The sequence below is a fragment of the Leucopleurus acutus genome, assembly GCF_964270905.1.
Source record: "Leucopleurus acutus genome assembly, chromosome: 13".
Classification (NCBI taxonomy): domain Eukaryota; kingdom Metazoa; phylum Chordata; class Mammalia; order Artiodactyla; family Delphinidae; genus Leucopleurus; species Leucopleurus acutus.
The window spans coordinates 14,034,260-14,047,487 of record NC_139155.1 but is presented as its reverse complement, the minus strand read 5'-3'; the positions used below and the strand labels follow the sequence as shown (position 1 = coordinate 14,047,487).

Genomic DNA, 13,228 nt, shown 5'->3' with positions numbered 1-13,228 from the left:
TTTCAGTCTCTCTGGCAAACTCAATAAGGAGCAGCAATCCTTTTAGCTAAGAAATATGTAACAGCATTGACTAGTTTGATACTATTTTTCTAAGATCCACGATCTTTTTTTCCATGCTTTTCTTCAATATATTATGGCTCACACACAAAAAAATTTAGAATTCAAACATTAGGAGCTAATGTTCTATAAAAAATACTTTGAATTCTTAGTATTAATAACATCAAAAACAACTTCTACCAAAAATAAAACGAAAAACCCAAAGCCTCATTCAAATGAAAAGTAGTTTACTGAGCCTGGGTAAACTGAAATTAAAGCCGACATTTAACTGTTGGTATACACTTACATGTAAACCAATAACCTGACCTAAGGCTATATAAGAACGCTATATTTTTATTTTTCCACAGACCTAAAGGATATACTTCACTGCTTCAATGTAACATAACTTACCTGATAACATAATTATTGCCACCTCTATTTTGGTGCTTAAAGGAAGAACCTATGCAGAAAGACAGGGAAATCTAAAAGTGCATAAGTGGCAAACTTTGTATACTGTGCTAACATATTTGTATACTGTCCAATATATATATACTGTCCAAAGTATACTTTGTATACTGTCCAAACTTAGTATACTGTGCTAACATTTGATAAAGGATATCAAAACTGTCAAAAGCAGCCAAGTTTGAAAACAATTTCTCAGTTCCACAGTCAGTATCTTGACTCCAGCCTAAATGTACAAGTCAGAAATGTTGCAAGGCATAGTGGAGAAAGAATGGCTATGGACATAAGAGAACTGACTTTAGTTCTTTGAATACTTATTGATGGAGTTGACTTATCCGGGTCATTGAACGTCTCTAGGATTAAGTTTACTTTTCCCTCCACTGAGGGACTGCATTTGATATTTTGAAGCATCCCTGTGTATTAAATCCTGAGATTCTAACAGTTTGCTACTGAAGTCGAGGCTATCAGGGTATTCTCTGATCCACGCAAATCCAAACCTCTGAGTTCCATTTTCCATTTACTCTCTCCACCTCCCACACCCCACCCTATGGCATCCTGCCCTATCACTACTAACTCGGTGGCGAGAAGGCGCTCTCCTAGGCCTCCAGGGCAAACGGATACACGGCTGGGAAGGCAAGGAAGAGAAAGGAAGCCGCATTCTGACTACAGCCCTTGCCCTGGGCACTTGCTACACATGCGGAGAAAATGCCATCAATTGGCGGCACACAGCAGAAAAAGTGAAACGTGCTAAGGAAAAGTGAAGCAGCTCGGCGGCGGGCGTGAGGCCACTTTCGGGGCCATCGCACCTCTCCCCCACTAGTCCCGGACTTTACCTGGGCTTATACAGGTCAGGCCTGATCTCAGGAATGGGGCCTCCTCACCGCGAAGGCGGGACCCAGCTCGAGGTCAGAGTTCCCCTCTGTTCCCGAAAGGACATCCAAGAGAATGAATGTTCCTAAACCACCGTCATAACCGCTCCTCAACCACGGAACACCGCTGACACTTACCTGTCCAGAAGCTGCTCTCGCGATAGTTCTTGGGTCAGCCCTCCGTAACTCCAGTCCCCGCCCCCTACCTCATTTGGCCAATCAAAAAGGAGTGGGGGCGGAATTTTGTCTTTGAGCGTGGAGCGGGGCCCTCTATCTTTGCTCACTAGTGGGGAGAACGGGCGGGGCGGGGGCGGGGCTGGGGCGGGGAGAGGGGGCACGGCACGCGCCATTTCTCGCGAGACTGGGGACCAGGAAGACGCCTGCAGAGCCAGGCTGCTGCTGCAGCTGCGGCTGAGGCAGAGGGTGGTGCTGCTTCCAGACCGTTTGCCTCCGAGCCTGGGCCTGGTCTCCAAGTGAGGAGGCGGGACGTGGCCAATCCGGGGCCCTGAAGGTGCCCAGTGCCCGCTGAGGCTTAGTGGGGATTCAGGCTGCGGCCTGTCAGAGCCAGACAGGGAGGCGCCCACGCTCCTGACAGTATAAGATGGCGGCGATGGCGCCTGGAGGTGGTGGCGGCGGCGTGAATCCATTCCTCAGCGATTCGGACGAGGACGACGACGAGGTTTCAGGGACCGACGAGCGGCGGGCAGGACTTCGGCTGAGTTCCGGGGTCGGCCTAGATCCTGGCTCTGCGGACTCGCTATCGCCTCAGGATCCCGTGGCCTTAGGGAGCAGTGCACGACCAGGGCTCCCTGGGGAGGCGTCGGCGGCTGCGGTGGCCCTGGGGGGCACTGGCGAGACCCCGGCCCGATTGTCAATTGATGCGATCGCGGCTCAGTTGTTGCGCGATCAATACTTGCTGACCGCCCTGGAGCTGCACACCGAGCTGTTAGAGAGTGGCCGCGAGCTCCCTCGGCTGCGCGATTACTTCTCCAATCCCGGCAACTTCGAGAGGCAGAGCGGGACCCCGCCGGGGTTAGGGGCGCCGGGGATCCCTGGAGCAGCCGGCGTTGGAGGCGCAGGAGGTCGGGAGCCGAGTACTACGTCGGGTGGGGGACAGCTCAGTAAGTGAACAACAGCCCTGTCACTCCGGTTGGACTGTTGGGATTGCAAGGGGTAGTTGTGGGGAGGGGTACTTCCGGGCGGATACTGAGTATGAGGAACATTTTAGTTAGAGAGTTGGGGCGGGGGGTGATCTTCTGCGGTGGAAGCAAAAGGATCTGGCAGTGACTGTTCTCTGCCTGCCTGCCTCCAGCTCTTGGCTGGACTTGCACCTGCTCCTGGCTCCACTCTTGGTGTCGGGATCTACTAAATAGCCAGCGTTTCTAGTTCACTGGCTATTACGTGACCCCAGAAGACTCCCTTGCAACCTTGGTTTATCGCTTTAATCCTTTTTCCGTTTTCTCCAATCCCCTGAATCACCACTGCCTGGAAACAGTGTTCCTTAAATTGTTCGCAGTAATTATTTGACTCAAAGTCAAGAGAGAAAAGAATAGGAAATTTCTCTCCACGAAATCAGATCCACTTGAAGACCCTTTGTCTTTGGGATGACTTGCTCACTCAAAAATTAGGTTTTCTGTTGCATAAAATTTGTTCTGTTTAAATTCAGTTTAATTCCATTTCTGTTCCTTAATTTCAGTAGGTTTCCAAAATTACAGGAAGTCTAAGGAGCTGGCTAGGCAAGTTCTGCCTGCAGTGTATCTGCTGGTCTCACCACCTCACAGGCTTTTTTCTCTGCCTAAGTTAGGAATTAACTTTTTTACCTTGTTATAATCATTGTTAGCAGTATAGAGTAGTCGTTTACTTCATCATATATTTATAAGCATTTCTTATGACTTTAAAACGTGCTGTCAAGGATGTGTACTGTATTCCTAGGACCCACCCCTTTTGAGAGGCATCTTAGATTTTTTCCCTTATTAATGGTATGAGGTGTTTTTGTGCGTTATGTGAGGCCAACTGGAATTTACTAACAAATGTTAAATGTACAGTTTTAAAACTGTAACCCAATTGATTATTTTTTGTCTATACTTTTTTTTTTTTTTTTTGCGGTACGCGGGCTTCTCACTGCTGTGGCCTCTCGCGTTGCGGAGCACAGGCTCCGGACGCGCAGGCTCAGCGGCCATGGCTCACGGGCCCAACCGCTCCGCGGCATGTGGGATCTTCCCGGACCGGGGCAAAAACCCGTGTCCCCTGCATCGGCAGGCGGACTGTCAACCACTGCGCCATCAGGGAAGCCCTGTCTATACTTTTAAATGGTGCCAGAGACTTATATTTCCTAACTTAGATGTAGTGAAAGTGCAAAGAGTGCACTTTCCATCAGGGTAAATACTGAGCATATTTCTCTCTTGAATATGGAACTTTCTCAGCAGGTGTAACTTCCTTGCTCAATATTATAGGATAATATTCCGTTTCTGGAAACGATTTTCTCATTGCTGACCTTTAAGACCATAAAATGTAACAAAGAGCAGTGTAACAAAATTGTTAGGTAGTTGGCTTTCTTTGTTTGGTTTCAGATTTTTGAACTATCTAATAATGATTTTCACCTGATAAGCTCTTACTACTTCCTCAAGACCCAGCTCAAATGTCATCTTTGTAAATGTTTCCCACACTCTCCAGGCTTGGTTGTTTGGTTCTTTCATTGTACTATTTTCAAACCTCAACCGTTGCTTTTCACTTTTTGTATTTGATTTGTTAACAGTATCATTTTTCTCCATTAGATAGTCAATTCTTGAGGGTCATCTTTATATTCCTCACAGTTTGTGCAGTTCCTGGCCTGTTGTTGAACATAATTAAATTGCATCTGCTGTGTTTTTCTACTATATAAATATAATGAAATGGGTTATTACTTACTTCATAACTTTATTCTATTTAATTTAAAAGAATTTATTATCCTGTTCACCCTACCTTATTATGGCGTGATATCACTGTTTATAGTGAAAATGTCTCTTAAAACCTTTCGTATACAAATATATTTATAATTTAGACTAAATATTATAGAGGTGTTTTAGAGTAAAATTTGACTTCTAAATGCCTTTGCATTATACATTTTTATAGTTTCTTGAAATAACTTAAGTCCTGTGATCAAAAATCAAAATTTAACTACAATCAAATATTCATCTGCAGTTGTGCTTTTCTATTATCCTCATTTAATTGGACCTGTTTTGGGTATAACTCAAAAATATATAATTAAATATTTTAGATAATGTATTTTCAAGTTAGTACAAAACAAATGAGCAACAGGGAAAAAAATATCAAAATTATCCATAATCCAACCAGTGGTACTTGCCTTTTCTGTCTTTTCTATCCATATAATTTAGAAAGCAAAAATTGTTTTAAACTGTTTTATATAGCTTTATATTAGTTGACAGACACTGTAATTTTTACCATCAACTTTGAGGTAAGATTCCATACAATAAAATATGCCCATTTCAAGTGTACAGTGTGATGAGTTTTGGAAAAAAAATTACTACTACAAATAAAATACAAAACATTTTTATTGTCGCCAGAACTCCTTCATTTTCCTTTGCATTCAGTATCCGAAGACCATCACTGACCACTGTAGAACACAATTTTCCAGTCTTGGCCTAGGCACTATCGAAACTTTGGGCCTGATAATTCTTTGTTGTGTTAGTGTCCTCTGCATTCTAGAATGTTTAACAGCACTGCTGGCCTCTCTGTCTGCTAGATACCAGTAGCAACCACCCCGACCCCATTCCCTAAGTTGTGACAATAAAAAATGTCACCAGCACTGTCCAAGGAAGGGGAGGGCAAAATTTCCCCAATTGAGAACCACTTCCTTAGTTAAGTTTTGTCTATTTTAACATTTCATATAAATGCAGTTCCGGAGCATATAGTCTTTTCTGTCTGGCTTCCTTTGCTCAGTAAAATGTTTTTGAAATTTATCCAAATAATGTTTTTATGTGTATTAATAGTTCATTCCTTTTTTGGTTTATCCATTCATCTGTTAGCCATTTGTGTTTTTTCCATTTTTGGCCTGCATGAATAAAGCTGCCATGAACATTCTTGTATAAGTTTTGCCTGGACATATGTTTTCATTTCTTTTGGGTAATACCTAGGAATAGAATTCCTGGGTCATATACTTAGTATATATTTAAATTTGTAAGAAACGGTCAAACTGTTTTTACAAAATGGTTGTATCATTTAATATTTCCATCACCAGTGTGTGAGAGTTTCAATTTCTATACATCCCCCAAACACTTGGTATTTTCAGACTTTTTATTTAACTCATTCTAGTGAGAGTGCTGTGGTATTTCATTGAGGGCTAGTGATGCTGAGCTATTTCTTCTGAGCTTTTTGCCATTGGGTGTGTGTGTGTGTGTGTGTGTGTGTGTGTATTGCCATTAATGTATCTTTTGTGAAATGTCTCTTCCCAGCTTGTTATTGAGTTATAGTTCTTCCTATATTCTGGACCCACGTCCTTTATCAAGTATGTGTTTTGCAAATTTTTTCTCCCAGTATGGTTTGCCTTTTCATTTTTTAATAATGGGTCTTATGAACAAAGGTTTTTAATTTTATCAAGTCCAGTTAACTGGGTTTATTCCTTAATGATTTGTGCTCTTTGTGTCCTAAATAAGAAATATTTGCCTATCCTAAGGTTGCAACAATTTTCTTGTGTATTTTCTTCTAGAAGTTTTATAGTTTTAGCTTTTAAATTTAGGCCTATGATGGCATCATAAAAAGAAGAAATATTTCTTAAATATTCCTCCTATAAATGTGCAGATATTTATAGCACAAACTTTAGTATAGCTTAAATGCAAGTGCATTGTGTATGTCAAAATATCAGTGCATTTAAATGTCTTAATACAGTCAGAAAATAGATAAATGCTAAAAGAAGTCTGTAAAACTGTGGTTAGTACCATGTTTTGAAGATTTTAACTAAGCTCCTAATCACACAAATTCTGTTTTAGAGATTCTGAGGATGAATCCTTCTTTAGGACCAGACTACTGTCTGTTTTAAGGTCCTCTATGTTCAGTTCTAGCATGTCAGCTGTTGCTAGTTCGGTTATGACTTTATAATACTCAATAAGTACTTTTTGGTTAATTATAAAGAGTATAAAGATTGATAGTATGATTATCTAAAACATTAAATTATTTTTATTTGTTTTTATGTATTTTTTGATGTGTGTCTGATCTGAAAATTCATAAAACTTCAGAATAATACATGTATAGTCAAAAGTAGTTTTCTTTAAAGATGTCTAAAAGCAATTTAATTTTGTAAGATTTACTAAATCGTTTACCCAAAAGTCTGTTGACCTCGGTTAATACTAGTATAGTGGTGGTTTTAAAATACTGTAAGAAGTCTTCATACTATATTTAATCTTTTTTCTTGATTAGAAGAGTAGTCTATATTTATAAAACATTCAAAAATTAAAAGAATTATAGCTTTATAATTTTGATGTTTTCAGTAGAAGAATTTAAAATGAGCTCTAATGAAGTCTCAGTGTTTGATAAATTGTTGCAGCATCATTGTGATGTTCCTACTAGATCCATTTGTTAAACTAATTAGATCTTTTGTATTTCGTTTTACTTGGTTGAATATACACACACATTAATTATATATTTTTCCCTGTATTTTTGCCAGTTGAGCCGATTTGGTAATTGTTTTGCTTTCCAATTAGATTGCAAGATAAAAGTTGTGCCAATGCCATTGATTAGCACTGAACAGATTGTAGTATCTTATCTGGAGGAATGCTGGTTCCACTCTAAGCCTTAGAGTTCTAATCAAAATTAGACTGTAATTGCTTAGGATGAGCCAGTTCTTTGTAGAGACAGTAGGTGGTCAAATAACTTATGCCTTTCAATGATGAATTTCTTTTATTCTGTATTTATCATCCTTTCAAATTTTTATAAGGCTGCTTATCAGGAGGCATTTATGATTGAATTTAATAATTTAACTTGTGAGCCTACAGACTTCTTGAGTCATCTTTCTCCTTTTTAAAATTTTCTGTTTCATAACCTTGCCTATCTTTTCTCAAAACTCTGAAACAGTACATATCTCACTGTGCTCTGTTCCTTTCTTAGTATCACCTGTGCTGTATGATTACCGTCTTCCAGAGTTCCCATCTCTTCTGCTTTACAAAGTACAGTAGTTCCTCCCTGTTAGGTTGGAATTGGGTTTAGTGCTTCCTCTGGCTTCTAACAGGAGAGTATCAAGAGTATATTTCTAAAATTTATTAGGTTCACTGCTTTTAGCTGAATGAGACTTCCTACTATTGTCTGGACCATATAGATTCCTAAATTTATCGCTTACATGACTGTCATTTTTTTGCCTATGCATTTCAGTAGCTTCAAACTGATTAATTCTTGTGGAAAATTAGTCAGATATTTTCGTTGCCTAGAACAGTGAAGAGTATAGTTGGTATTCAATATTTTACATTGATCAATACATTTATTAAACTGTGATCAACTAAGGATTGTAGGAATCCAAGAGAAGTTTAGTGTATGTCGTTGAGTTTATGTTCTTGATGGAGAGGCAAGAAAGTGAGGGTAAAGAGAAGATAATGTTTATTTTATGTTTTGCCTTGTTTAAAACATCGTCTGGGAACATGCTTACCATTATCTGGCTCACCAATTAATAAAGAGATTTTAAAATGCAGTATGATGTTTCAAGCCATTGTGGTACATAGTTTAAAAGGAAGCAAGATAGGGGCATTAATCAGGGGAAACAGGCCCTATTTCCGTCAAAAATTAAACTTACACTTTCTACTTTAGGGGTGATCTTCAGAATGTATGCTTATCTGTTTCTTTGCTTGTTTTTTTAAAAACATTTGTTGGAAAAAACGTTCCAGGATTAGTGTAATTTTCATTTTGTTTAGTATATTTAGGTCAAAAACTAAATTCGGTTAATTTGTTTTTATATGATGGCTTTTAATTGTGCCCACCCCCTTAACTCCCATGGTTTTAGGATGATTAACTGAAAAAGAACACTTACCTTGATCTAAAAATACAGTCTACTTATATCTAAATTACAAATATCGATTGAGATGGGTCTTAAATATTAATAGCCTATTTTTTTTCTTTCAGGTAGTTGTTTTTATTGGCTTCTACCTATAAGTACTGTGAGAGTTGATGATAAAATGTGGTTTCTAAATTATTTATACTAAAAACATACTTGTTGATGCTTAAGTGAATTATGTTTTGCTGTTTGGCCATAATTTGAACACAGCTCCTCTTTGGTTGATTTTTGGGGGTTTTGCATTAGTTTTGGATTGATCTACTTCAACTCGCTTATCGTATGAGTGTTTGTTTCAATATTACAATTAACTTTTTTTGAGATCTAATTGTCATATGACATTTTGTTAGTTTTAGGTGTCCAGCATAATGATTTGATATATGTCTATATTGTGAAATGATTACCACAGTAAGTTTCGTTAGCAACCATCACCACACAAAGTTACAATTTTTTTTCCTGTATGAGAACTTCTAAGATCTACTCTCTGAGCAACTTTCAAATACACAAAACAGTCTTGTTAACTATGGTCACTATGCTGTACATTCCATCCCCAAGACTTGTTTATCTTAAAATTGGAAATTTGTACCTGCAATTAATTTTTTTTAACATCTTTATTGGAGTGTAATTGCTTTACAGTGTTGTGTTAGTTTCTGCTCTATAACAAAGTGAATCAGCTATACGTATACATATATCCCCATATCCCCTCCCTCTTGTGCCTCCCTTCCACCCTCCCTATCCCACCCCTCTAGGTGGTCACAAAGCACCAAGCTAATCTCCCTGTGCTATGCAGCTGCTTCCCACTAGCTATCTGTTTTACATTTGGTAGTGTATATATGTCAATGCTACTCTTTCACTTCATCACAGCTTACCCTTCCCCCTCCCCATGTCCTCAAGTCCATTCTCTACGTCTGCATCTTTATTCCTGTCCTGCCCCTAGGTTCATTAGAACCAATTTTTTTTTTTTTTTTTAGATTCCATATCTTTGTGTTAGCATAGGGTATTTGTTTTTCTCTTTCTGACTTACTTCACTCTGTATGACAGACTCTAGGTCTATCTACCTCACTACAAATAACTCAATTTCATTTCTTTTTATGGCCGAGTAATATTCCATTGTATATATGTGCCACATCTTCTTTATCCATTCATCTGTTGATGGACACTTAGGTTGCTTCCATGTCCTGGCTATTATAAATAGTGCTGCAGTGAACATTGTGTTTACCTGCAATTAATTTTTTTTAACATCTTTATTGGAGTATAATTGCTTTACAATGGTGTGTTAGTTTCTGCTTTATAACAAAGTGAATCAGTTATACATATATCTCCATATCTCTTCCCTCTTGCGGCTCCCTCCCTCCAATTAATTTTTAAACTGGTTGCTGGCCCCCATTTCACTGGAGCATGATAACTCTCTGATTCCACATATGCGTATGTTTTCTACAAACTAAGAACATCTGCCCAGGAAATCTGAACAAGTTGAATGTAAATTGTCTAATTCACTTTAAAAATAGATTCTTCAGATTTCTGAGAAATGAATACCTGATATAATTGAATACAGCAATGGTATTTACTAAGATTCAGCAAAAGGTAACACTTAACTATAACAGGATCAAGAAGACTGTCCTAGAGCTGATATATTTGGATTATAGCAAGCTACATGACAGATCTCTCACACTGGTATGAATAAAATAGAGAAATATGGGCTTGGTAAAAGAGTAGCCGTGGAAAGATGCATAACTGATAAAAACAACAGTAGGTCTGTGCCAGTCTATATCATCTATACTTTTGAACTTGGCCCATTTTTTAAAAAAAATTTTATTTATTTATTTATGGCTGTGTTGGGTCTTCGTTTCTGTGTGAGGGCTTTCTCTAGTTGTGACAAGCAGGGGCCACTCTTCATTGCGGTGCGCGGACCTCTCACTATCGCAGCCTCTCTTGTTGCGGAGCACAGGCTCCAGACGCGCAGGCTCAGTAATTGTGGCTCACAGGCCCAGTTGCTCCGCAGCATGTGGGATCTTCTCAGACCAGGGCTCGAACCCGTGTCCCCTGCATTGGCAGGCGGACTCTCAACCACTGCGCCACCAGGGACGCCCTTGGCCTATTTTTTGAAGACCACTCAACTTGTAGTATTGATATCTGATCCTCAGTTCTGCTCTGCCACTTACAGAGCCTTCTTTTTTTTTTTTTTTTTTTGCGGTACGCGGGCCTCTCACTGTCGTGGCCTCTCCCGTTGCGGAGCACAGGCTCCGGACGCGCAGGCTCAGCGGCCATGGCTCACGGGCCCAGCCGCTCCGCGGCATGTGGGATCCTCCCAGACCGGGGCACGAACCCGTGTCCCCTGCATTGGCAGGCGGACTCTCAACCACTGCGCCACCAGGGAAGCCCTAGAGCCTTCTTATTCTGTGTAAAGCATAGTAATCATTTCTGTCCACTGCTAGTTATAGGGTTTTCATGAAGTTTACATGAGGGTATATATGTGAGAGGACTTCAAAAACTCATTTTATAGTTACTTCTTTCTTTTATAAGAAAAAATATATGAAGCGATGAGGGAAAACTAGATCAGATTTGCTGATGATAAAAGACTGAGAACAATAGGTGATGTCTGCTAGTACTAATTTGTAGGATTAAATGGGACTAATGGGTATATGGCATCCTAATTAAAATAATCGTTTAAAAAACATACTGGGAACATTTGTACTTGAAATTCACAGGAAAGTTTGATGGCATTTCTTTTTGAGTAGCCACCATAAATTAGATCAAAGAAGTCTGCTCATTTTAAGGGAAAAAGCTGTATAGCATAGTGAGTTAAGAGCACAGTTTGGAGTCAGACTACCTGGCTTGGATCCTGTTTCTGCTACTTTTTTATCCTGTGACTTTGAATAAGTAACTTAATCTCTCAATGCCTCAGTCTCTTCATCTAAAAATGAGAATAACGGTACCTACCTCATAGAGCTGTTGTGAGAGTCAGCTGAATTAATATTTATTATCATTTGCAGTAAGTCTGTATAAGTGTAAAATAAATTATGAAAAGGCAAACATTGGATTTAGGATTTTGTAATGGTTCATTAAAACCTACTACCGTACAGTTAATGCATTGTATTTTATGTCTGTAAAGGCATTGTACCTACATTTTCACAGATGTGTTTAATCACATTCATGTAAGTTATTTTTAAATATAATTTCTTTTTGTGTTCTTCTTAGACAATGGTTACTTACTCAATTTTATAACTAATGGATGGCCAGAAAAGGTTTTTTTTCCCTTTATTTATTTTTGTTTTGGAACTTAATAATAGTTTTAAAAAAATCAATATATGTTGCCATCTACAGAACAAGTACTTTAAAAGCAAAGAAGAGCAGAGGTAGACAGAGTGAAGTAAGAAAGAGATTACAGACCAGAAACAAGCTCAAGGAGTCTTGTATAGGAAAAAGAGTCAAATCAGTGCGGGAAGGGTAGGCTATTCAATAAATTTTTCTCCTTCTAGAGGGAAATTATTTCTTTACCTCCTACCATACACATACACACACACGGAAACAAAGTCTCCAAATGAATTAAAATACTAAATGTGGGAAATGGAACTTGAAAACTTTTGGAAGAAAATATTAAAACATATTTATGACCTTGAGGTGAGGATTTCTTAGACATAAAAATTGTACACTTTAAAGTAAGAGATTGATATATTTGTATCAAAATTAAAATTCCTGTATGTAAAAAGCTAACATAAAGTAAAAGACAAGCCACAGACTAGGAGTACATATTTGCCATATACATATAACAGTCAAAAAGTATTTCAAATTTAGAATCTGTATAGAATGCCTATAAATTAAGAGAAGGAAAAATAACCTAATGAAAAATAGGCAAAGGATAAAAATAGGTAATTCAAAAAGAAGCAAACCAATAAAAAGTTGCTCAAATTCACTAGTAATCAGGGAAATGCATTTCACAATACCCAGCCTTTTGGCAAAAATGAAGATGTCTGACAACTCTTAGTATTCCTGATATGGAGGAAGCAGGCACTCTTGTGCTACCAGTAGAAGTGTCGATACAACTACTTTGAAGAATATTTTGATAAAATCTAGGAAAGTTGAAGATGTGCACACCCTTCAACCCAGCTTTTCCACGTGTAAGTATTTGGAACTTATGAAGGTGTGTAACGAGGTGTGTACAAGGTTGGAAACAGTCCTCTTGGCCATACATAATGGAAACATTAGTTATGGTATATTCATGAAATGGAAATCTTAGCAGCCTTTAATCAGATCTCAGATCTGTTGTGGAGCATTACAGTTCTATACCATTATTTAAATTTTCAAACACATAAAACAATACTGTATATTATTTGTGGGTACTTGTATATGTATTATAGATATAAAGGCATCAACTAGAGTCACACCAAATCCATTACTGTGATTGCCCTTGAGGAGGGAAACATTAGGGACATGAACTTTAAGGTATTATTTCTTTTTAAATTGCAAACTGTTAGCAGTTGTTCATATCAGGTGGTGTACTTTTCTTTAAAGTAATTTAAAGTAAAGCATTTTAAAGTATTTTTGTCAAAATTTGCATGTAGTAAATTCCGGTAAAACAAGAAAAATTTGTAGTGGGAGTTATAACTCCACTATTCCACCCTTAATTGGCACCTAATCCTATAACTGTGCAGTGTAAATTGAGTTTGGTGTTTTTAGTGACATGAAATACCATCTTCTTTCTGGTATATGAACCCAGAGAATGAATTTTGCATAGTAAGTTATTTCTGCATATGTGTTTGGTATATGTCTACCTTTTTTGTTACCTTATATTGAATATCTGTCTTGTGTCATCTATTAATTAAATTTGCAC

At 38.4% G+C, this 13,228-nt stretch overlaps 2 protein-coding genes across 5 annotated transcripts in view; one reads left to right on the top strand and one right to left on the bottom strand.

Annotated features, from left to right (window-relative positions):
- Positions 1-1,469, bottom strand: part of PIGN (phosphatidylinositol glycan anchor biosynthesis class N) — a 109,413-nt gene extending 107,944 nt beyond the window's left edge. For both annotated transcript variants that reach the window (XM_082852561.1, XM_082852562.1), the window contains exon 1: positions 1,332-1,469. The gene's annotated coding sequence lies outside the window, so the exon portion shown is untranslated. The remainder of the gene's footprint in view (positions 1-1,331) is intronic.
- A 275-nt stretch (positions 1,470-1,744) lies between these two features.
- Positions 1,745-13,228, top strand: part of RELCH (RAB11 binding and LisH domain, coiled-coil and HEAT repeat containing) — a 121,923-nt gene continuing 110,439 nt past the window's right edge. For all 3 annotated transcript variants that reach the window (XR_014326703.1, XM_082853356.1, XM_082853355.1), the window contains exon 1: positions 1,745-2,488. Coding sequence is in view for 2 of the 3 variants with exons in the window: in XM_082853356.1 (XP_082709482.1) it covers positions 1,969-2,488 (520 nt within the window). In the remaining variant the exon portion in view is untranslated. The remainder of the gene's footprint in view (positions 2,489-13,228) is intronic.